This window comes from Vigna angularis, chromosome 10 (assembly GCF_016808095.1).
Source record: "Vigna angularis cultivar LongXiaoDou No.4 chromosome 10, ASM1680809v1, whole genome shotgun sequence".
Classification (NCBI taxonomy): Eukaryota; Viridiplantae; Streptophyta; class Magnoliopsida; order Fabales; family Fabaceae; genus Vigna; species Vigna angularis.
Genome location: NC_068979.1, coordinates 16,966,607 through 16,989,538, shown reverse-complemented (window position 1 = coordinate 16,989,538; position 22,932 = coordinate 16,966,607). Strand labels below are relative to the sequence as shown.

General features: G+C 38.3%; 1 protein-coding gene across 1 annotated transcript; it reads right to left on the bottom strand.

Annotated features, from left to right (window-relative positions):
• Nucleotides 1-10,500: 10,500 nt before the first annotated feature.
• On the bottom strand, nt 10,501-11,094 carry LOC128194415 (uncharacterized). The gene has a single exon (XM_052870005.1). The coding sequence runs from the start codon at nt 11,092-11,094 to the stop codon at nt 10,501-10,503; it is 594 nt and encodes a 197-aa protein (XP_052725965.1).
• Between the last annotated feature and the right edge of the window lie 11,838 nt (nt 11,095-22,932).

Genomic DNA, 22,932 nt, shown 5'->3' with positions numbered 1-22,932 from the left:
GATTGAGCCAATACCATGTGCATACCATATAAGCAATGAATTGCTTTGGCAAAGCTTGGTTGCACTGAGAAAACTCCAATAGAGTCTCGTTAGCAGTTGGCCGATCTGCATTACTTTGCTTGTGTCTATGTTTTTTGTGTTTCTTAATCTGGTTTAGCATTAGATCCTTGCTGGACATCTTGCATTAACTTCCTAGTGTCTTGTTTGAATTTTAATTGCTGTCTTTGAGTTTAGCTAGCTGATAAAAAGCTATTTGAATCTTTGAGTCAAAATTTGAGTGGTTAAGTTGCTTACATTGAGTAATTTGGGGCTGACTAAGTCAAATTTTGAGATAGTGTGTTTCTGCATCCAGTTGCTTTACAAACAAGTTTCTTTTAGATATTTGAAACTGATGATGCAAAGAAACCACGAGTTATAGCTGCCCTAAGCATTTTTCACTCTTTAAACCACCAAATTTTTGGCATTTTTCATTCACAAGTTGCTAGTTGTTTACCTTTTCTGAAATTTGTGGAACTGGTGCATTTGAAATTGAGTTGTCATTGCAGCAAAAAGCTTGGTCATTCTGTTTACATGTAAAACAATTCAAAAGAAACATTTATATAGTTCTAAAAAGCTGACAGACCAGTGCAATTGACTTTTATGAAAGCTGAGGCATTAGAAAAGCCTTTTCTCTTAGGCATTTTATGGAACAGTTGCAAACAATTCTGAACTGAATTTGAATTGGGTGCAAATGCAACTTGTTTGGTTTTTTTTTTATTGCTTTTAACATCTACTCTAGAACTGATCTTAGGATCCTGTTTGAGTGCTCACATTATTCATTACCTTGTTTCTTGTTTGTCTTGATTGACTTTCCTGGTTTTGTCTCAATGCAAGTGTAAACTCTGATCTGCTGTTCTGTAATTGAGCTTTTGTTTGCTTTCATAATCTGATCTTGAGTCAGTTTCTCTGCTGTGTTGTCAGTTTCATTATCTGGTGCTTACATTCTTGGTGGTTGTCCTGTTTTGTCCTTTACTTTGCCTTAGCATAGCCTTGTCTAAAATTGAGAAGCTGTTACGCTTTGGTTTCTGGAATTTGAAAGAGGGTTTGTGTGCTTGGTAGCATCTTAGGTGGTGGTGGTCTGAAAGACTTTCCAGCTTGTACTGCCAAGGGAGAATCTCCCTTCCAAACCTTTCCATTTTGAGTGCTTTAAGCTTTAAGAGAGACTGATTTTTGTGAGCTTTGTGTGGCTGCATCTAAAGCCAAATATCCTTGTTGAGAGTGTGTTTTTACTTCAGTTCTGAATCTGAATTGTGCTTACCAATTAGATTTGTGCAGTTTTTGTTTTGATTGCCATTTATAGGTGGTTTTGTGTCAAGAGTGAATTACAAAAAGCTGCAACAGTGAAGAAGTTGAACAAGGAGTCTCATGAAAGTTGAACTGAATGGGCTTTGGGAGTGCAGACCAGAACCTTCACTGATACAGTTGTAGAACTTCAACAGAGTTTAGCTTAAGTAACCAGAAGCAAAAACAATTCACGTGGGAGTGTTGAACTGAAGGGAGTTTCTTTCACCTTAAATTACTTCTGTTTGGTTGAACTATGCCTGTTATAGCTTGTCATTGATTAACATCATTTGAAGTGTTGATCTGGTATGATAGTTTTTGTAGACTAGGAGTAGCCATTCTGAATTGGAATTGTTTCTGCATTGCATTGGATTGGTCAGGTTTTGATTAGTCTGGATGGTTGTTTAATCAGTTTGGTTCAGCTTTGACTTACACCTATTTGCATCTAGTTTAATATCCATTGTCATTTGTACCTTGCTGAAATTTGGTGTGAAATTTTAGTGTGCAGAACTGATTTGTTTGAGAGTTTAGCTTGAGCAGAAATTTACTGAGAAGAAAAAAAAACCTAAGCACTTCATGTGGAAGCTTTGAACTGAAGGGAGTTATTTACTTTAATTGCTTCTGATTGTTTACATTGCTTTGGTTTAAAATTGTTCATTGTGGACTGCATGAACTGCTGATTTAGTGTGAATTTTCTGTGTAGTTTGGGAAAAACAATATTGATGGTACTGTAGCATATTGTAAATTGTGAGTTGTTTCAGTGAAGACAGTAGCAGCCATCTGAACTAAAGGGAGTTTCTTTTATCTCAAATTGCTTTTGATATGCTTAAATTCTTTAGTATGGCCTGCAATCATTAGGATTAGAATTGTTTGATCTGCTGATTTAGTTGGAATTGTTTGTGCAGTATAAGTTGAGACCAATAATTGAGCAGCAGCAGATTCTTAGTGGAAAGCTTGGAAAACTTGTGCAGCCAAGAGAAAGGGAAGTTCTTACTGCCCTATATCCTCTTTTGCAATCTGTTTTAACTAAGTGAATACTCAGCAGTTTTGTGCATTTGTGATTATAGGATAAACCAGAAGCTAGAAAAGGGGCCAAAGCTGGCTGAACCAGCAACAGGAGTGTACATCTTTTTGGCACAAGGACTTGGCATCAAAAGTGGATTGTAGTTGACCAGGACCAGGACCGTAGCATAGTTTGCTTTCTTTGTATTTGATTTGTTCAAATTGTTGGTAATAGGCTGGTGTTAGCCACTGTTAGCTTTAGCTTTTGTTTTGTAAAAGGGCCTTTTATAAAGTCCAAGTGCTTTGGAAGAGTCCTTGGTGCTCTTTCAAACTCTTGGCAACTTTACTTGCTTTAAATTTAGCATAGGTAGATAGATGAATGTGTGATTTGATTTGTGTTTCTCGTAGGGGTCATTAGAGTCCGCTGGATTCTTAAGTGTTGTGTTTGTTTGATTTTGTGTTTCACGTTTAGGGGTGATTTAGGCTAAAAGGGATTAAACTCTAAGCCTTATCACATTAGAGTCCGAGAGTCTAGTCTTTTAATTGTGATTAATTGTTTGAGTTGTGTACTTTGTTTCTAAAGGTGATTTTAGTTTAAGGGGTAATTAGTTAGTAGCCTAAGACATTTCTGGCAAGGCAAGACTTGGTACTTAAGCAGCTCTTTAGCTCACCTCTCTTACCTGGGACTTGTCTAAGTGAAAGTTTTGAACCCTTTAGATTAAGAAAACTTTTAAAAACAAAGATGTCTTCTTATGGTTCATATAGGTCTTCTAGGTTAGATAATGTTGATGAAATGTTTAAACAAGCTAGGAATCTTCCATTCTTTGGTAAAGACATAGGTGCATTAACATATCTAGCTTGGGAAAAAGAAATTGATAAAATAAATCCTTGGTTTTATGAAGAGAGTGAATATTATGTCCTTAGCATATATCTCTCTAAGTTAGAAGAGCATGCAAGTGAATGGTGGAATGAAAGACAATATCATGTTAGGAAAGGTAGAAAGTCCTCCATACGTGATTGGCATGATTTAAAAGCTTGCATGAGAAGAAAGTTTGTGCCTTCAAGCATTAAAAGAAACCTAGAACTAATTAGGGATTGCATTAATGATGGAAAATTATTTCTTGAGAGTTTAAATGATCATGGGTTTCTTCGTAGAGAATTAGAATTTGGGGCAAGACTTAAGGAGATCAAGGATAAGAAAAGAGAAAGAGAGATTGAGAGAAAAGAAAAGGAAGAAAGGAAAGAAGAAGAGAAGAAAGAGAGAGAACAAATAGAGAAGAGAGAAGAGAGAAGAAGAGAGGAATTAAGAAGAGAAGAAGAGAGAAAAGAAGAAAAGAGAGAAAGGCAAGAAAGAGAGAAGAAAGAAAAGGAGAAATTGTTACTGATGACAAATCCTATTCTTTCAAAGACTGTGGAACCTAAAAGGGAAGGTTTCCAAATCATTACTTCTTTTCCAATAATTGATTACTTTTCCATTTTTGACTTCTCTTTCAAACCAATTGTCATGAAATTTTTTTCAAAATATGACAATTCAAATCTTGAGTTATTGTTATCTTTAAGAAAACAATTAACTCAAGATAAAATTGAATTTGGACTTCTAAAATTTTCAAAGATTACTAATCAAAGTATTAGAAGTTCTTATTCTCTTGTTTTTAAAGAAAAATTCTTTCTTGGATTGATATTAACCGACGATATATTTGATGTGTATTGCAGATTCGTGTTTGATCCAGGAGGAAGAAAACTAGATCTAAAAGAATAAGGCCACTCCAAGATGGCCATGCTCCCAAAGATTGTGTGGAGTTTCTTCATAAGGCGATTGCCAGATTTTAGGACAAATCTTTTCTTAAGAGGGAGGGCATGATGGAATCCTCCTTGACGTAGTCCTCCTTTTGTATTTTTACTTTTCCTAGCTTAGCTCTTAAGGAGCATGGGTTACTATAAATACCCAACTCCTCTCTTGTATTAGCACTTTTGAGATTAATGAGAATTAAGTTTTCTGAAATAGAAACAATTCTCTCTTGAAAGTCAGGCTAGAGAGTCCAAAGACTCCCTCTAGCCACCTTCCAAGCACAATCTCATTCTTCCCTTTCTTCAAACTTCACGGTGCTTCTCTTTCATTTCCACTCTGAGCCTCCACTGCCACATCTGGCACGCGTCAGCTACCAGTACGTCTCCAGCTTCCTTGCATCAGCGCTCCTTAGCCACGTGTTCAGCCTTGAGCACGCGTCACCCTCCTTCTCATATCATTTGGTTTTCACAATTCCACATCTCAGAAACCACATCCTTCATTCTCGCTCTCAAGCTGCTCACTGTAAGTCACATTTCTCCTCACAGAATCATATTTCCTTCTATTTTAGCTTTGCTCGTTCCCTGACAACATCATCTGCTAGGGTTCCTTCATCATTCTCACTTTGCCTTTCAAGTTCATCGATTGTTTTCCCCTTTCTACCGTTTAGTCCACTTTCCACCGAACAATCTAGCTTTCCTACCGTTCAATCTTGAGTTTGAACCGATTAATCGGTTCATTTTGAGTTTTCCCTCTTTTCTAGGATTCGTTCATGGTTTTAGGGTTTTCTGCAATCGATTTTGTTTCTCTCAGTTTCCTTCGAGTCAGATCTCAATCTAGAACTTCGTTTCCATTCCGCTGCGTCTTCACTCTCTGGAGGAAGCTTCGAGGAGCTCGCACAGCTTCGGTCGTCAGCTTCTCGGGCGTTCGTCCATCACTTTCTCTATCTCTTCGATGGGGGCATAAAAGGTGAAACCCTACGCCGCGCACGAAACAGCCCGCAATGGTTTCTCTGGTGTAATCCAGCATTGGCCGAGTTGCCAACGATGCCACCTTGCCGAACGTTGATGTTAGCAATGTTTCCCATCACAAACCACATAACCCTAGCAAGATTGAATTAGTTCTGCCCGAACCCGAGGGTTCTAATTACTCCACAATCAAGCTCGAATGCAAATGACCTCTCACCACGTTCCGCCACAGGAACCACAACAAGACAATGATGCTGTTGCGGGAGATTTGCGCCGCACTCCGCGTTCGTCCAGTCTCACGTGTTTCAAAATGGCTCTTCACGTCCTTTGGGAAACGATACTTGGTCTTACCATTTTATTATTACTTGATACAATTCGGTACACTTGTCGCATGTTAACAAGTTTTTGGCACCGTTGCCGGGGACTCGTGGTTTAACTATTCTATTTGTGTGATTAATGATTAGCTTTGACTTGATTTTTTATCTTTTTATATTTTTATTTTTTTGTTTTATCTTTTTATCTTTTTGTTTATCTTTTTATCTTTCTATCTTTTTGTTTTCATCTTTTTATCTTGTTATCTTTTTAGTTTATCTTTTATATCTTTTTGTGCTAACAATTGTTTCTAGGGTTTTGTGTTCTTGTGTATGCAGGATACAATTCGGACTAGGAGCAAGAAAATTTCGGAACCTCTTCTTGAAGGTTTGGAAGAAAGTAGAAGGAGAAGGAGGATCCGAACTTCTAGAGAATTATTTCCTTCTCCGGAAACACTTCTACAACCCTCACCACAAAGATCTACCCAGAGTACTGAAGAGATGGCTGAAGAGAACAATGGTAGACGTACTCTAGAGGATTACACCTTTGTTGTTGGCCCTCATCACTTTAATAGCATTACTAGACCGAGGGTCAATGCTCCAAAAATGGAGGTGAAACCAGCGTTAATACAATTGGTGTAGAGCAACGAATTTAATGGGCTATCACATGAAAGTCCATATGAGCATCTAACAACATTCAACGAGATTTGTAACACTGTAAAGATCAATGGTGTGCCGGATGATGCAATAAGGCTAAGCTTGTTTCCTTTCTCATTGGGAGGCAATGCAAAGCTATGGTTGAATTATTTCCCGAAGAATAGCTTTACTGAATGGGAAGTCGTGGTTTCAAAGTTTCTTAACAAGCACTTCCCACAGTCCAAAATCAACAAAGGGAAGCAAGAAATTTCTTCTTTTAGACAAGGCATGGAGGAGACGCTAGGTCAAGCATGTGATAGATACAAGAGCTTGTTGAGAAAGACGCCCACTCATGGCTTTGACGAAGCAACAATAGTCATTCGTTTCCTTGGAGGTCTTGGTTCACAAACCAAATTGATGCTAGATGCCTCAACTAGAGGTAATATTAAATGCGAGACTCCAGAGGAAGCTTTTGAATTGATAGACAACATGGCTACTAATGATAACAAGATGCATAGTGAAAGGGAACTCCAATTCAACAGAAGGGAGACTTACAATTGCAATCTCAAGATGCCTTGCTTGCTCAAAATAAAATCATTACTCAACAGCTGGAACAACTGACAAAGAAGCTTTCTTTATTACCATAAGAGATATATAATATTTCAATGGTTCAAAGGCAGCAGAAACAGTGGCAGCAACAACCTACTCCAATTGAGAAAACCACAAAGCTTGAGGAAACTTTCCAACAATTCATGAAAATAAGCGTTTCTTATTGCAAGAATGTAGAGGCGACATTTAACAGCATGAAGATGCACATTGGACAATTGACCAACAAGATGGAGGGTTGTGAGAAGAATGCGAAAGGTAATTTGAGAGAAAAGTGTAAAACCATTGTTACAAGAAGTGGTAAAGTGTTAGAGGAAAGAATTGAGGGTTTGAAACTCAAACCTACTAGAATTGGAAGGGCGTTCATTGATTTGGGAGCTAGCATTAATTTAATGCCGCTTTCTATGTTCAAAAGAATTGAGGGTTGAAACTCAAACCTACTAGAATGGCGCTTCAATTGGTGGACATCTATGGGTTCATCATCCGTATGGGGTAGTTGAAGATGTGCTCGTAAAGGTTGAAGACATCTATGGGTTCATCACCTTTTCAGTTAGTCTATGGGAAAGCATGTAATTTGCCAGTGGAGATGGAGCATAAAGCTTTGTGGGCTCTTAAATTTTTGAATTTTGATCCCTATGAAACCCAGAACAAATGCAGGAGGCAGATGGTGGAGCTTGAAGAGATGCGGTTGCATGCATATGATTCATCCAGGAATTACAAAGAAAAGGTAAAATTCTATCATGACAGAAAGTTGATAAAAAAATTCTTTATTCTAGGGCAGCAGGTGTTATTGTTATATTCCTGATTGAAGCTTTTTCTTGGAAAGTTGAAGTCAAAATGGTTAGGACAGTTCATAGTGAAAAGTGTGCGTCCACATGGAGCAATTGAATTGGTTTATTCAGCTACGAGTGATCCACAAAGAAGATGGGTAATGAATGGTTAACGTCTCAAGCATTATCTGGGAGGAGAAGTGGAACGTTTGTCCACAGTGATGAAGTTGGTTGATCCTTGAGCTTATTGGGTCAGGCTCGTTGATGCGGGCTGTCGCGGCCCATCAAATTTGATTGCATAGAAATAATGCAGTATAAACTAGGAAGTGACTCCTAGGTCGTCTCTCAAGGACCAAATGTGGCTCGAGTCTCAGGTCAAACACGTAGGGGGGGTTTGTGAATGCAATTGAACTAAATTAAAATAAAAAAAAACAATTGTAAACACAGGATTAAAACAATTGATCACTTAAACTAACATCATAACTAAAATATCACAACCAAGAAAAATAGAGAACATTAAAATGAAAAATGCTTAGACCAAATTAAACGTGCAACATTGAGCTAAACAATTTAATGCAAACTGAGAATGGCGGACAACTGAAATGAATGCTTAAAGAACATTTAACATTAAATGCTTGAATAAGTAAAGAAACCTAAAACCCCTTCTGTGACATCACTTCTCTTCTTCTTAGAATTTAATGTACTGTGTGCTTTTCACTTGACCATTTGCTACCATGAACAGCAGTCCACCTCTTCTACCGTGAATGTGCCTCCCAAAATCAATCAATCAAAAGCTCCTTAAAAGCCATGACCATGTGCGTGATTCAATGCTTCCAACCGTGACATGGTCCCTCCTAATAATCAATCACCATCACCTCTAATGCAAATGTTCCTCGCTGCATCCATTTCTCCAAAGAAAATATTTCTTCTCTCAAAATTATCACCAAACAAGTACACCTACCCCCATCTAATCACCTCTTCATTCTCAAAGTAATAAAGGAAATGCATTGTTGCTGCTGCCAACGTCCCATCACCTAGACTTTATTCTCCAAGTATTAATCACGGTGCTTTTTCCGTTCCAGCAAGGAAGCAATAAAAGGCTTTAATCAAAGGTTAGAATGTAAGCTTGTGCATCCTCCCAAACCGTGACAGCACCTCACACACTCAGTGAATGTGCTACACTTAAATCAACTCCACGTCTCCCAATGCTCCAAGTACAAAGCTTCTATAGCAAAACTGAAAAGGTCTGTGTGCTTCCTTGGTTCTTCACATGACTGTCCTGCTCTTCTCCAAAGAAAGAAAATAAAACTCAATCACCGAGTGTGCTACTAAAAAGAAAACTGAATCAGCGCCCCCTTCCTTGCTTCCAGCTCAACGTGTGAGAACTTCTTTCAAAGCCAATTTGAATGCACCGTGCGATAGCCTCCCATCCATTCTCCGTGCAACGTTCAAAAGCCGAGACCCCCAAAACAAGTGGCTGCCCAACACACGTACAGGCTGAGACACCACTTCACTTCTTCTAGCTCAACGCGCAGACGTTGTTGCTCTCCATGTAGCACCTTCCCGTGAGCTCATGCTGGACCGCTTCCCTAAAAGCCAAAAGCTGAATTGCTTGTTGCTACCATTCTCCCATGTCGTGAACGTTCTTCAAATTAAAATTGTTTGAACCAAAGAAATAAAAAGGGCCATGTGTAATCAGCAAAATAGAAAGTGAAGCTTTTTTTTTTCATTCATCATAAAAAATGAGCGTAAAAACCATTCTCAGACTTCAAGACCACAAGCCAAGAAAGTGTCAAACCCTCGTAAAGGGCAAGTGGCGGCTGGACAAGGGCCGTGTGTCCTCTCCTTAATAAGGGTGGGTCCACACAATAAAACCCTAGGTCCAAATCACTAACCTCAAAGGCACATGTCCTACAAATGGTTTTTTTACAAAATTGCCCCTAAAAGGGTCCAAAACACCTAATTCTAATTAAGGGCTTCTAGAAAACGAAATTACAACTTTAATTAGAATCTAAATGACTAAATGTTGAGCCTTTGAGTGTGTCACGCCATGTCCCAATGTTCCAGATGATGTTTCCATAACTTCCCTACAACCAGAAATGCACTTACTCAGCTCAAAAAACCCAAATTAGCACAATTACGAATTTCCGACCAAATTAAGTAGAATTCGGAAAACGGGGAAATAACAGACAATTAAACACAATCCCCTGGTTTATTTAAGTGCAATAAACTAAATATAGTTCAAGAAATAACAACTCATCAAAATAGACTACACTTAGTTTTTTGCACTCCTGGGCAAAACCAAGACGAAAACCAGGGAACTACTCAAACATCAGGGAGGTGACACAGACTCGACAAGAGACAAGATACACCACATATTTACAAAAACACGATAAGAAGAGGACTCACTAGCCAATTCCTCTGAAACTCCCAAGAGACCACACTTATTCCCAAAACAATTCCAAAGCTCCAAAATTCCCTAAGGCTAAGGTAATAATGGTTTCTCACTTAGGGCTAGTGTATGAGCTCCAAAACAAAGAAATGGGGAAAAGCATAGGCTCAAAAGGGTTATCAATGGATCAAAACAGGGTAGGCTCATCTGGCTCTAGAGGCTCAACAACAAAATGCCTTTATCACTTTCAAACATACGTATCAATCAAGAATCATCAAAAAGAGTCAAGCCAAGACATATGTGCAAGCAATCAAGAGACATCTCACACACAAGAAAGATCATCAAATGGCTCAAATCTCACACAGGTAATATGGTCACCATCAATTCAACTCTCAAACATCATGATCATCTTCCAAGCAAAGAAAAACAAGGAATCCAACAAATCAGAGTATCAATGAAGTGAAGGAAAACTGACAACCTAATCACAATCCAGAATTCACGAAAAGCATGCAAAACTGTACACAAGACACAACAAACTACATAAAAACCGAAACATGAACAAAGAAACAACCTCCCCTAGTAGACCACACTTAAATGACACAATGTCCTTAGTGTGTCACAATCAGCAGATCAAACAATCAGAACAGTCATCAGATATCGACAAAGTGCAATAAAAGTGAGGAGGAAAGGAGAAAAGAAACTCCCTGAGTCAGATGGGAGGGTAGGTGGGGTGGACCAAAGACGTCTCCTCCACCACTGCATCCAACAAAGAAGGATTGCTGAGGAAAGGCTTCAGTCTATGCCCGTTCACCTTGAAGCTTTTAGCTGCAGATGGACCTTGGATCTCTACTGCACCATAAGGATAAACATTAGTCACAACAAAAGGTCCAGTCCACTTTGATCTCAACTTACCACCCATGAGGCCGAGTCTAGAGTTATACAACAAAACCTGTTGGCCAACCTCGATGTCCTTTCTAACAATGGAGCTATCATGGAACCTTTTGGTCCTTTCCTTGTAGAACTTCGAGTTCTTATAGGCCTCCAATCGGATCTGATCCAATTCATTTAGTTGCAACTTCCTTTCCTCTCCAGCTTGGTCATTGGAGAAGTTGCAAGTCTTCACAGCCCAATATGCCCGATGCTCAATCTCAACTGGTAAATGACATGCCTTTCCAAAGACAACCCGATAGGGAGACATCCCAATGGGTGCTTTGTAGGTAGTCCTGTGCACCCAAAGAGCATCGTCCAACCTATTACTGCAAAATCCTCTTAATCTCCCTGTTGGAGATCTCAGCCTGCCCATTTGTTTAGGGGTGGTAAGGTGTAGAAACTTTGTGCGTCACCCCATATTTCTTGAGCAAAGCTTGCATGGATCTGTTGCAAAAATGGGTTCCCTAATCACTAACAATTTCTCTAGGCACTCCAAACCTGCAAAAGAGGTGAGATCTAACAAAATCTACAACAACCCGAGCATCATTAGTCTTGGTGGCTCTAGCTTCCACCCATTTTGAAACATAATCCACAGCAAGGAGAATATAAGAGAAACCAAAAGAAACAGGAAAAGGACCCATGAAATCTATACCCCAGACATCAAACACCTCACAGAACAACACAGGCTGTTGAGGCATCTCTTGTCTCTATGAAATTGATCCTCCTGCTCTCTGACAACGCTCACAAGTGCTGCAAATCCTCTCCGCATCTTTTAAGATGGAAGGCCAATAGACACCACAGTCAAGCACCCTGCGAGCTGTTCTCTGTATCCCCAAATGACCACTAGGTGAGGAGGCATGACAAAACTGCAGGACCGAGTCAATCTCATGGTCCGGAATGCATCTCCTAGTAACCTGGTCACTGCACAACTTCCACATATATGGGTCATCTCAAACATAATACTTAGCATCACTCTTAATTTTAGCAATCTGAGCACGTGATGCTAAGGGAGGAAAAACAGAAGCAACCAAATAATTTACAATGTGTGCAAACCAAGGAGTGGGGTGAGAATAAGAAATCATCAACAAACTCTCATCAGGAAAGTCATCCTGGATGGGCAACACATCAGCTTCATTCCCAGCTCTCTCAATCCGGCTGAGGTGGTCTGCAAACAAATTATGTGCTCCACTCCGGTCTTTAATCTGCAAGTCAAACTCCTGAACCAGTAGCATCCACCTGATCAATCTAGGCTTTGACTCATCCTTTTTCAACAAAAACTTTAGAGTTGCATGGTCAGTATACACAATAACAGGTGATCCAAGCAAATATGACCTAAACTTATCAAGGGCAAAAACAATTGCCAACAACTCTTTTTCAGTGATGGTATAATTTGCCTGGGCAGCATCCAAAGTGCGTGAAGAATAGTAGATCACTCGCGGCAGCTTGTCAATTTTCTGTGTCAAGACAACCCCCAATGCATAATTAGACGCATGATAACAGTTGAAAAACTGTTATTTTCATGCTTAAAATTGATACTAAAAGCAACCTTTATACTTAGAAACTAGCTTGAAATCATGCTTTTATTCATATTTTCAGAAATAAGAGAGCTGGACAGGTTTATGCTTGATTTCAATGTTTTTGTGCAAGTTTTAAGGTGAATTTGGTGAAAGAAGTGAAGAAGGAGAGAGATGGAATCAGAAAAGACATCAAAAAGTGCAAAAGGAGGAGCCGCAACTACCGCTCAGCGGCAGTTTACCGCTGAGCGGCACTCAGGAGTTCACGGGGGATCCGCTTAGGGGCAAAATGGCCGTTGAGGGGAAGAACCGAGCTCGCGCACTTACCGTTGAGCGGTACTTTACCGTTGAGCGGCACACTTATGGGCTTGGGCCTAATTTTTCTGTAATTTACGAATAGTATATAAGCTTTAGGGTTTCCTAGGGTTTGTATCTTTGGCTGTGACGAAGCAAATACTCTCTCTTCCACCCCTTTGAAGGAGGATCTTGGATGCTCAGGCTACCTCTTCACCCTTTTGGGGTTTTATCTTTCCTTATTTCATTATTGTTCATCTAGTTTCACCATGAATATGGTGAACTAAACCTTGTATTGTTGTTGGGGAATCAATGTAGTCTTGTGAAACTCTCATATATGGAATTTGTTTTTACATCTTATATTTAAGACCTATGCTTTCTTTCATCATTAGTTAGGGTTTTTCCTCTTTGCTCAATGCTTGCTTTGTTTAACTCATTCAATGCATGATTATTGATTTTGTCGATACGGGAACGTACGGGGAAGTCTAGATCCGAGGAATTTCTCCTAATAGTATATTGGTTGTCGTTAAGCTCCTGCACTAAAAGAACTAATTATTAGGAATGCTAGGAATCATATGAACTCGTAATTAGGGATAGGCCTTCTTGCAAGGTAATTTAGAGAGTGGCATTAACAATGATGAAAAGAATGTTGAATTCCTAAAGTATATGAGAGTGGATAAGATGAAATTGATAACCCCAACAACATACTCATCCATATATTCCATTGAAGTGTTTGTATTTTGTTTTAGCCATTGATCAAATTCATGCATACATGTTTATTTTCTGTTTTGCATATTAAACTCCACTTATTTTGTTCTTAAGTCTTAAATAATCAACGAATCACATAACTAAACTAGGTCGTGAGTCCTTTGGGAGAACGATACTTGGTCTTACCGAGTTTATTACTTGAAACGATTCGGTCACACTTGCCGATTGTTAAAACAAGTTTGTGGCGCCATTTTCGGTGTTCATAAATTTGTCCATCAAGTTTTTGGCGCCGTTGCCGGGGACTCGTGGTTTAACTAGTTTATTTGTTTGATTATTGATTATCTTTGACTTGTTTTTGAATTTTTAATTTAAATTTTGAATTTTTTATTTTTTCTATTTATATTTTTCAGTTTTTATTTTATTTTATTTTACTTTTTTGTTATTATTTTATTTTATTTTATTTTATTTTATTTTATTTTCTGTTTTTATTTTATTTTATTTTATTTTTCTGTTTTTATTTTATTTTATTTTTCTGTTTTTATTTCCTATCTTCTTATCTTTTCAATTATATCCTTTGATTTGTTTTTATCTATCTTCTCTATCTTTTTGTGCTAACAAATATTTTCTAGAGTTTTGTGCCTAATGTCTGCAGAATGCAATTTGATCAAGAATTTAACTATATAGGCACTCAATTCTATCAAAGTAATCTCAACCACTGGTGGGAACCTCACTCAAGCATGGATGAAAGCCAATTTTGGCAAGCTGCCGGACAATTTGAGAACCAACCACAACAACAATGGCAGCAACAAAGCTTTAAAATCAACAAAGGGAAGCAAGAGATCTCTTCATTTAGACAAGGCATGGAGGAAACACTAGGTCACGCATGGGACAAGTACAAAAGCCTATTAAGAAAGACTCCCACGCATGGATTTAACGAAGGAGAAGTAGTCCTAATCTTCCTTGGAGGTCTTGGTTCACAAACCATGATGATGCTTGACGCCTCAGCTGGAGGCAATATCAAATGGAAAACTCCAGAGGAAGCCACAGAAATAATTGAAAACATGACTACGAATGACAATAAGTGGAACAGTGAAAGAGGAGCTCCTATTCAACAAAAAGGAGTGTTACAGTTGCAATCCAATGATGCCTTGATAGCTCAGAACAAGTTAATAACTCAACAATTGGAGAATCTCACAAAGATACTTGAACAATTGCCAAAAGAGTTAAAGACTGTTGCACAGGTTCAACCACAGATGTGTGAATTGATGTGTGAATTATGTGGGGGTGACCATATCAATGGTCAATGCGCCTTTCCAGTGGAAGCTTTAGAGGATGTTAACTTCACGGCCAATCAATTTCCATACTGTCAGGGAAACTTCAATGAAGGGTGGAAACCACACCCAAGTATTGGTCATGAACAAAGTGGGCAAGCTGGACAATCAGGGCAATTTAACAAGCAACAACAACAACCCGTTCTATCAGGAAGTTTGGATAGTTTGGATGAAACCCTTCAGCGATTTTTGAAAAATTCTGACGCTACTCAGAAAAGCATTAAAGAATCATGTAAAAGGATGGAGATGCAACTTCGTTACATTAGTCAGAAATTGAATGATGAGGTTAATACTGAAGTTAACCTTAAGGAAGAAGAGTTGAGTGAGAAAAATAAAGATGAAGAAAAAGAGAAATAAGTGGTTGAGAGAGAAGAGAGAAAGAAAATTTGTGTGAAAAGAAAGAAGTTGAAAAGAAAAAGAAAAGGGAAGAAAAAAATAAAAGAAAAGAAAAAGAGAAAATTTAGGGAGAGGAAAAGGAAGAAAAAGAAGATGAGAGGAAAGAAGAAGAAATCATATGAAAAATCCCATCCTCATCTAAAGAAGAATCATAGGAAGGAAAAGAAATTTAAGTGCTGTATGGAAATCTTCAAGAAATTGGAGATCAAAGTTCCTCTGACTGAGACACCGCAACAGGTTCCTGGTTTTATCAAATTCCTGAAGAAGTTCAGTAGAAAGAAGAAAAAGAAGAAAGAACATGAGCTTGGGTCAAGCTAGTGACGTTAAAAGAGCGCTTGCTGGGAGGCAACCCAATGATTTAAGAACTTTTAATTTTTGGTGATGTAATTTTGAACTTTTGGGTATTTGTTTTTGTTATAAGTTTGTTACAGGGTTTACATCTACTGATGGATGTTAGGCGGAAGAGTATCTACTGAAGGATACTATGTTTGTATACACCTACTGATGGGTGTTGGTAAGAAAGATCTGCACCTACTGATGGGTGTTGGTGGATTTTGGGTCAGGCTCGTGACGTTAAACAAGCGCTACTTGGGAGGCAACCCAGTTGATTGATTTTATTTGTATTGTTTGTTTTTATTCTGCTTTAGTTGCATGATAGGGATTGAATGTTTGAGTGATCTGAGACCTTAATTGCAGGAAGCCAGTTAGGGGTATGTTTAGGACGCATTTAGGTTAAGCTAAGGAGAAGGAGAGCACTTTCCGTAAGTGCCGCGGAGCGGCAAACTACCGCTGAGCGGTAGTGTCGCAGAAGGGGCTTAGGTTGCCCCTCAGCGGAACCTGAGCCCATTAGGGTATTTTTATGCCCTAAGCTGCGCCTTGGCCTCTCTTTTTAGATTCTTCTCTGCACACACTCCTACATACTTTTCCAAGGTTTTCTACAACTTTTCCCTCATCCCATTTGAGAAAATTTCTTTTCCACTCACTTTCTCACTTGTTGTCCATCTAAGTTTGGGGTTGGGAGAGAGCATCATTGATGGGGATGAGTTTTTCAAAGCACTAGAGCAGGATTTGTTTTATCATTCATTTTTGTTTTTAGAATAGGGTTTGATGTATTCAATTGGAAACCTGGTTTATTATGATGGTTTGCTATTGACTGTGATTGTGTGATAAGTAATGCTTGATGATGATTATTGATTGATTGATGTTGAGATAGATGTGCACATAAAATGCATATATAGGTGATTCACAAGCTTTGTGAACAAATGCAGGATATTATGATTGTGATTGTGAGATTAAGCAGGATGTGTATGTCAAATGTGAATGAGCTTATATGTGAGGTTTTAAGCTCCAGAGTTTTTATTGATTGAATGCTATTACTTTGGAAACATGAATGATTTTGCCCAGGTTTTCTATGATTGAATCAATTGCTTGTTTTGCATCATATGATTAAGGCCGTTTGTTGGAACCCTTTTTATTGGCCAAATTCATAAAGTTAGCCCATTAAAAGAGAACACTTTGTGTTCTATCCTTTGAACCCTTAGCCTTGAACATAAATTGAAAACCCTTGTTGAAAAGCTTTACCTTGAGTTAAGTAGAAAATCTTGTGTGGTATTGTTAAATGTTCAAGTTTGGGGTTGTTAGGAAAGCATGAAAAAGGAAAAGCATTGAGCTAAGAGCTAAGAATTAAAAATATGAAAAGAAAATTAAAAAGACAAGAAAAGAAAAGAAAAAGCAAAGCTCAATGCAAAAGAGAGTTGGGAAAAATAAGAATAATTGTGTTGTTATGATTCTCTTAACTCAAGGATTTTGTGATCCAGAAAAACCAATTTTCTTGTCAGCCCAGCCACGTTATAAGCCATTGAAAAGTCCTTGTGATGATGCATGCTTGTTAATGTTTTTTATTGTGGTTAAATGAAAGGCAAAGTTGATTCATGTGACATTGTGATAGTGGAGTGAATGAGTGATTACCTCTTATACACTTGTGTGAGTGAAACACTTTAACTGGTGAGGAAGTATTCCATGAGCACATGAACATCCATGCTTAATTGATTGATCATTCATGAAAAATAGCATTTGTTGAATATTAACTGACTTTGTGAAAGACTAAAGCATGTGCACATCTTGATTGAAATCTTGGTCAAAAGTTTGATTGAAGTCTTTACTTATCTTGAAAAGAAGATTTTTGAATGAGTGAACCATCATATGAATTGGTAGAAGATTGAGTTATATCTTGTTTGCTTGAGGACAAGCAAAGTTCTAAGTTTGGGGTTGTGATAACAGTTGAAAAACTATTATTTTCATGCTTAAAATTGATACTAAAAGCAACCTTTATACTTAGAAACTAGCTTGAAATCATGCTTTTATTCATATTTTCAGAAATAAGAGAGCTGGACAGGTTTATGCTTGATTTCAGTGTTTTTGGGCAGGTTTTAAGGTGAATTTGGTGAAAGAAGTGAAGAAGGAGAGAGATGGAATCAGAAAAGACATCAAAAAAGTGCAAAAGGAGGAGCTGCAACTACCGCTCAGCGGCAGTTTACCGCTGAGCGGCACTCAGGAGTTCACGGGGGATCCGCTGAGGGGCAAAATGGCCGCTGAGGGGAAGAATCGAGCTCGCGCACTTACCGCTGAGCGGTACTTTACCGCTGAGCGGTACTTTACCGCTGAGCGGCACACTTATGGGCTTGAGCCTAATTTTTCTGTAATTTACGAATAGTATATAAGCTTTAGGGTCATAGGGTTTGTATCTTTGGCTGTGACGAAGCAAATACTCTCTCTTCCACCCCTTTGAAGGAGGATCTTGGATGCTCAGGCTACCTCTTCACCTTTTTAGGGTTTTATCTTTCCTTATTTCATTATTGTTCATCTAGTTTCACCATGAATATGGTGAACTAAACCTTGTATTGTTGTTGTGGAATCAATGTAGTCTTGTGAAACTCTCATATATGGAATTTGTTTTTACATCTTATATTTAAGACCTATGCTTTCTTTCATCATTAGTTAGGGTTTTTCCTCTTTGCTCAATGCTTGCTTTGTTTAGCTCCTTCAATGCATGATTATTGATTTTGTCGATACGGGAACGTACGGGGAAGTCTAGATCCGGGGAATTTCTCCCAATAGTATATTGGTTGCCGTTAGGCTCCTGCACTAAAAGAACTAATTATTAGGAATGCTAGGAATCGTATGAACTCGTAATTAGGGATAGGCCTTCTTGCAAGGTAATTTAGAGAGTGGCATTAACAATGATGAAAAGAATGTTGAATTCCTAAAGTATATGAGAGTGGATAAGATGAAATTGATAACCCCAACAACATACTCATCCATATATTCCATTGAAGTGTTTGTATTTTGTTTTAGCCATTGATCAAATTCATGCATACATGTTTATTTTCTGTTTTGCATATTAAACTCCACTTATTTTGTTCTTAAGTCTTAAATAATCAACGAATCACATAACTAAACTAGGTCGTGAGTCCTTTGGGAGAACGATACTTGGTCTTACCGAGTTTATTACTTGAAACGATTCGGTCACACTTGCCGATTGTTAAAACAAGTTTATGGCGCCGTTTTCAGTGTTCATAAATTTGTCCATCAACGCATCACACATGAGCTCAAATGGGGCTGTCCAATCCGGTGCCTGAATGATAGGGGTGGTGGTCAAAGCTTCCTTCAGCCAATCAAACGCCTCCTTGCATCTGTCATCAAAAGCAAAGTCAATATTCTTCTACAGCAGTCTGGACAAGGGGAGTGCCTTCTTGCTGAAATCTTTGATGAAGCGCCTGTAGAAACTTGCATGTCCAAGGAAAGATCGCACCTCTCGCACGCAAGAGGGGTAAGGCAACTGCGAAATCACAAATAACTTAGCAGGGTCTACCTCTATTCCCTTTTCAGAAATGATATGCCCTAGAACCAAACCTTGTTCAACCATGAAGTGACATTTCTCAAAATTGAGAACAAGGTTTGTTTCTATGCATCTTTTCAAAACTTTTTCCAGACTGTCTAAACATGCATCAAAAGAGGATCCATACACAGTAAAATCATCCATAAACACCTCTATGCAACTCTCAAGAAAGTCGCTAAAAATGCTAAGCATGCACCGTTGGAAGGTACCACGGGCGTTGCATAGACCAAAGGGCATCCTCCTATAGGCAAAAGTGCCAAAGGGGCAGGTGAATGTGGTTTTCTCTTGATCCTCAGGCGCAATATTTATTTGAAAGTAACCAGAAAAACCATCAAGAAAACAATAATGAGATTTACCTGCCAGGCGCTCCAGCATCTGATCAATGAATGGCAAGGGGAAATGATCTTTCCTGGTTGCTTGGTTGAGCCTCCTATAGTCAATGCAGACTCTCCAGCTGTTCTGCACTCTAGTTGGGATAAGCTCATCCCTCTCATTCTTCACCATAGTGAGGCCAGTTTTCTTGGGCACAACATGGATGAGGCTCACCCACTGACTGTCTGAAATAGGGTAGATGATCCCAGCTTGCAAAAGCTTGGTCACCTCCTTCTTGATGACGTCCATGATCACGGGGTTTTTCCTTCTTTGTGGCTGTCTCACTGGCTTTTCCCCATCTTCCAAAAGAATTCTATGCATGCATGTGGATGGGCTAATACCAGGTATGTCAGCCAAACTCCAACCAATGGCCTTCTTGTGCTTCCTCAGCACACCAAGCAAGTTCTCCTCTTGAACAGAATCAAGGGAGGTAGAAATGATCACCGGTTTCTTCTCATCATCCTCCAAGTACACGTACTTGAGGTTATCTGGGAGCTGTTTCAGCTCAAGAGTGGGTGCCTGCAAGTCAGATTCAAGTGTACTTCCTACAACGTGGTTAATGCATTCTGAATCTAAAGAGTGTATAGGTAAAGGCAGAACACTCATCTCATCACAATCCAAATCAATGTCCATCACAGATATGTCAACAACATTACAATTCTGATCAAAATCCACAACATTATCAACATCATTCTCAAATCCTGATTCGAATCCAGATTCCATGCATGAATGCAAAGAAGATAGAAAAGAATGCTTCTTCTCATGCAAAGAATGAAAGTCGTCAACAACAATTTCATCAATAATGTCATCCAATGCATCGATCCTAAACAGAGAATGGTCCTCAACTGGAAATTTCATTGCATCAAGGATATTAAAATGAACAACAATATCAGCAAATTCCATAGACAAAGTTCCAGCATACACATTAATCTTAGTTCGGGCAATTTTCAAGAATGGCCTGCCTAAGATAATGGGAGCGGATCCATGAGAGAATCCCTCCTCCATTTCCAAAACATAAAAGTCAGCAGGAAAAATCAATTCACCAACCCTAACCAAGACATCCTCTATGAAACCTGTTGGGTGGGTAACACTCCTATTGGCCAACTGAATGACCACACCCGTGGTTTGCAAAGGACCAAGAGACAAAGATGCATATATAGACAAAGGCATGACATTAACAGAAGCACCCAAATCCAGCATGGCATTCTCAAATTTATTGTTTCCAATCACACAAGGAATGCAAAATATACCTGGGTCCTTGCACTTTTCAGGAATGTGCGGGACTGATAACAATTGAAAAACTGTTATTTTCATGCTTAAATTTAATACTAAAAGCAACCTTTAACACTTAGAAACTAGCTTGAAATCATGCTTTTGGTTATATTTTTGGAAATAAGAGAGTTGGACAGGTTTATGCTTGATTTCAGTGTTTTATGTAGGTTTTAAGGTGAATTTGGTGAAAGAAGTGAAGAAGGATAGAAAGGTAATCAGAAAAGACATCAAAAAGTGCAAAAGGAGAAGCCGCAACTACCGCTCAGTGGCAGTTTACCGCTGAGCGGCACTCAGAAACCCACGTTGGCTCCGTTGAGTGGTGAAAAGGCCGCTGAGTGGAGGAAACCAACTCACGCACTTACCGCTGAGCGGTAGTTTACCGCTGAGCGGCATTATTTTGGGCTTGGGCCTAATTTTCTGTATTATTACGAACAGTATATAAGCTTTAGGTGTTCCTTGGGTTTGTATCTTTGGTTGGGACGAAGCAAACACTCTCTTTTCCACCCCTTTGAAGGAAGATCTTGGATGCTCAGGCTACCTTTTCACGTTTCTAGGGTTTTAGCTTCCATTCTTTCATTATTGTTCATCTAGATTCACCATGAATATGGTGAACTAAACCTTGTATTGTTGTTGGGGAATCAATGTAGTCTTGTGAAACTCTCATATATGGAATTTGTTTTAACATCTTAATTTAAGACTTATGCTTTCTTTCATCATTAGTTAGGGTTTTTCCTCTTTGCTCAATGCTTGCTTTGTTTAACTCATTCATTGCTATGATTATTGATTTTGTCGAAATGGGAATGTACGGGGAAATCTAGATCCGGGGAATTTCTCCCAATAGCACATTGGTTGCCTTTAAGCTCCTGCACTTCAGAACTAATTACTAGGAATGCTAGGAATTGTATGAACTCGTAATTAAGGATAGGCCTTCTCGACAAGGTGATTTAGAGAGTGGCATTAACATTGACGAAAAGATTGATGAATTCCTAAAGTATATGAGAGTGGATAAGATGAAATTGATAACCCCAACAACATACTCATCCATATAATTCATTCCGTGTTTGTTTTACTCTTTTTGCCATTGATCACATTCATGCATACATGTTTAATTACTGTCTTTTGCATTTAAACCTACAATCAATCGTTCACAAGTCTTAAATAATCAACGAATCAGATAGCTAACTAGGTCGTGAGTCCTTTGGGAAATAGATGCTTGGTCTTACCTAGTTTTATTACTTGATACGATTCGGTCACACTTGCCGATTGTTAAACAAGTTTGTGGCGCCGTTTTCGGTGTTCATAAATTTGTCATCAAGTTTTGGCGCCGTTGCCGGGGACTCGTGGTTTAACTAGTTTATTTGTTTGATTATTGATTATCTTTGACTTGAATTTTGCAATTTGAATTTCTGTTTTTATTTTTTCTGTTTTTATTTTCTTTTTATATTTTATTGTTTTTATTTTATTTTATTTTATTTTTCGGTTTTTATTTTATTTTATTTTATTTTCTGTTTTTATTTTATTTTCTGTTTTTATTTTTATTTTATTTTATTTTCTGTTTTTTTTTTCTTTTTTTATTTCCTATCTTCCTATCTTTTCAATTATATCCTTTGATTTATCTATCTTCTCCATCTTTTTGTGCTAACAAATATTTTTTAGAGTTTTGTGCCTAATGTTTACAGGATGCAATTCAGACAAGAATTTAACTATATGGGCACTCAATTCTACCAAAGTAATCTCAGTGGGAACCTCACTCAACCATGGATCAAAGCCAATGATGCCTTGTTAGCTCAGAACAAGATACTAACTCAACAATTGGAGAATTGATGGACAAATTTGTAAGCACCAAAATATGATGTCACAAACTTGTTTCACAATCGGCAAGTATGACCGAATCATTCAAGTAATAAACTTGGTAAGACCAAGTATCGTTCTTCCCAAAGGACTCACGGCCTAGTTTAGTTGTGTGGTTTGTTGATTAGCTAAGACTTACAAACGAAATAATTGGATTATATTATGCAAAACGAAAACTAAACATGTATGCATGAATTGATCAATGGCAAAGACAAAAGATAAACACTTTCAATGGATTATATGAATGAATATGTTGTTGGGGGTCAATTTCATCTCATCCACTCTCATACATTTTAGGAATTCAACATTCAAATCATCATTGTTAATGCCACTCTCTAAAGTACCATTCTAGATGGCTTCTCCCTAATCAAATAGTTCATACAATTCCTAGCATTCCTAATGATTAGTTCATGAGTGCAGGAGCTTAACGACAACCAATATAATATTGTCAGTATAATATTGGGAGAAATTCCCCGGATCTAGACTTCCCCGTACGTGTCCGTATCGACAAAACCAATAATCATGCAATAGAATGAGTTAAACAATGCAAGCATTAAGTAAAGAGGAAAAACCCT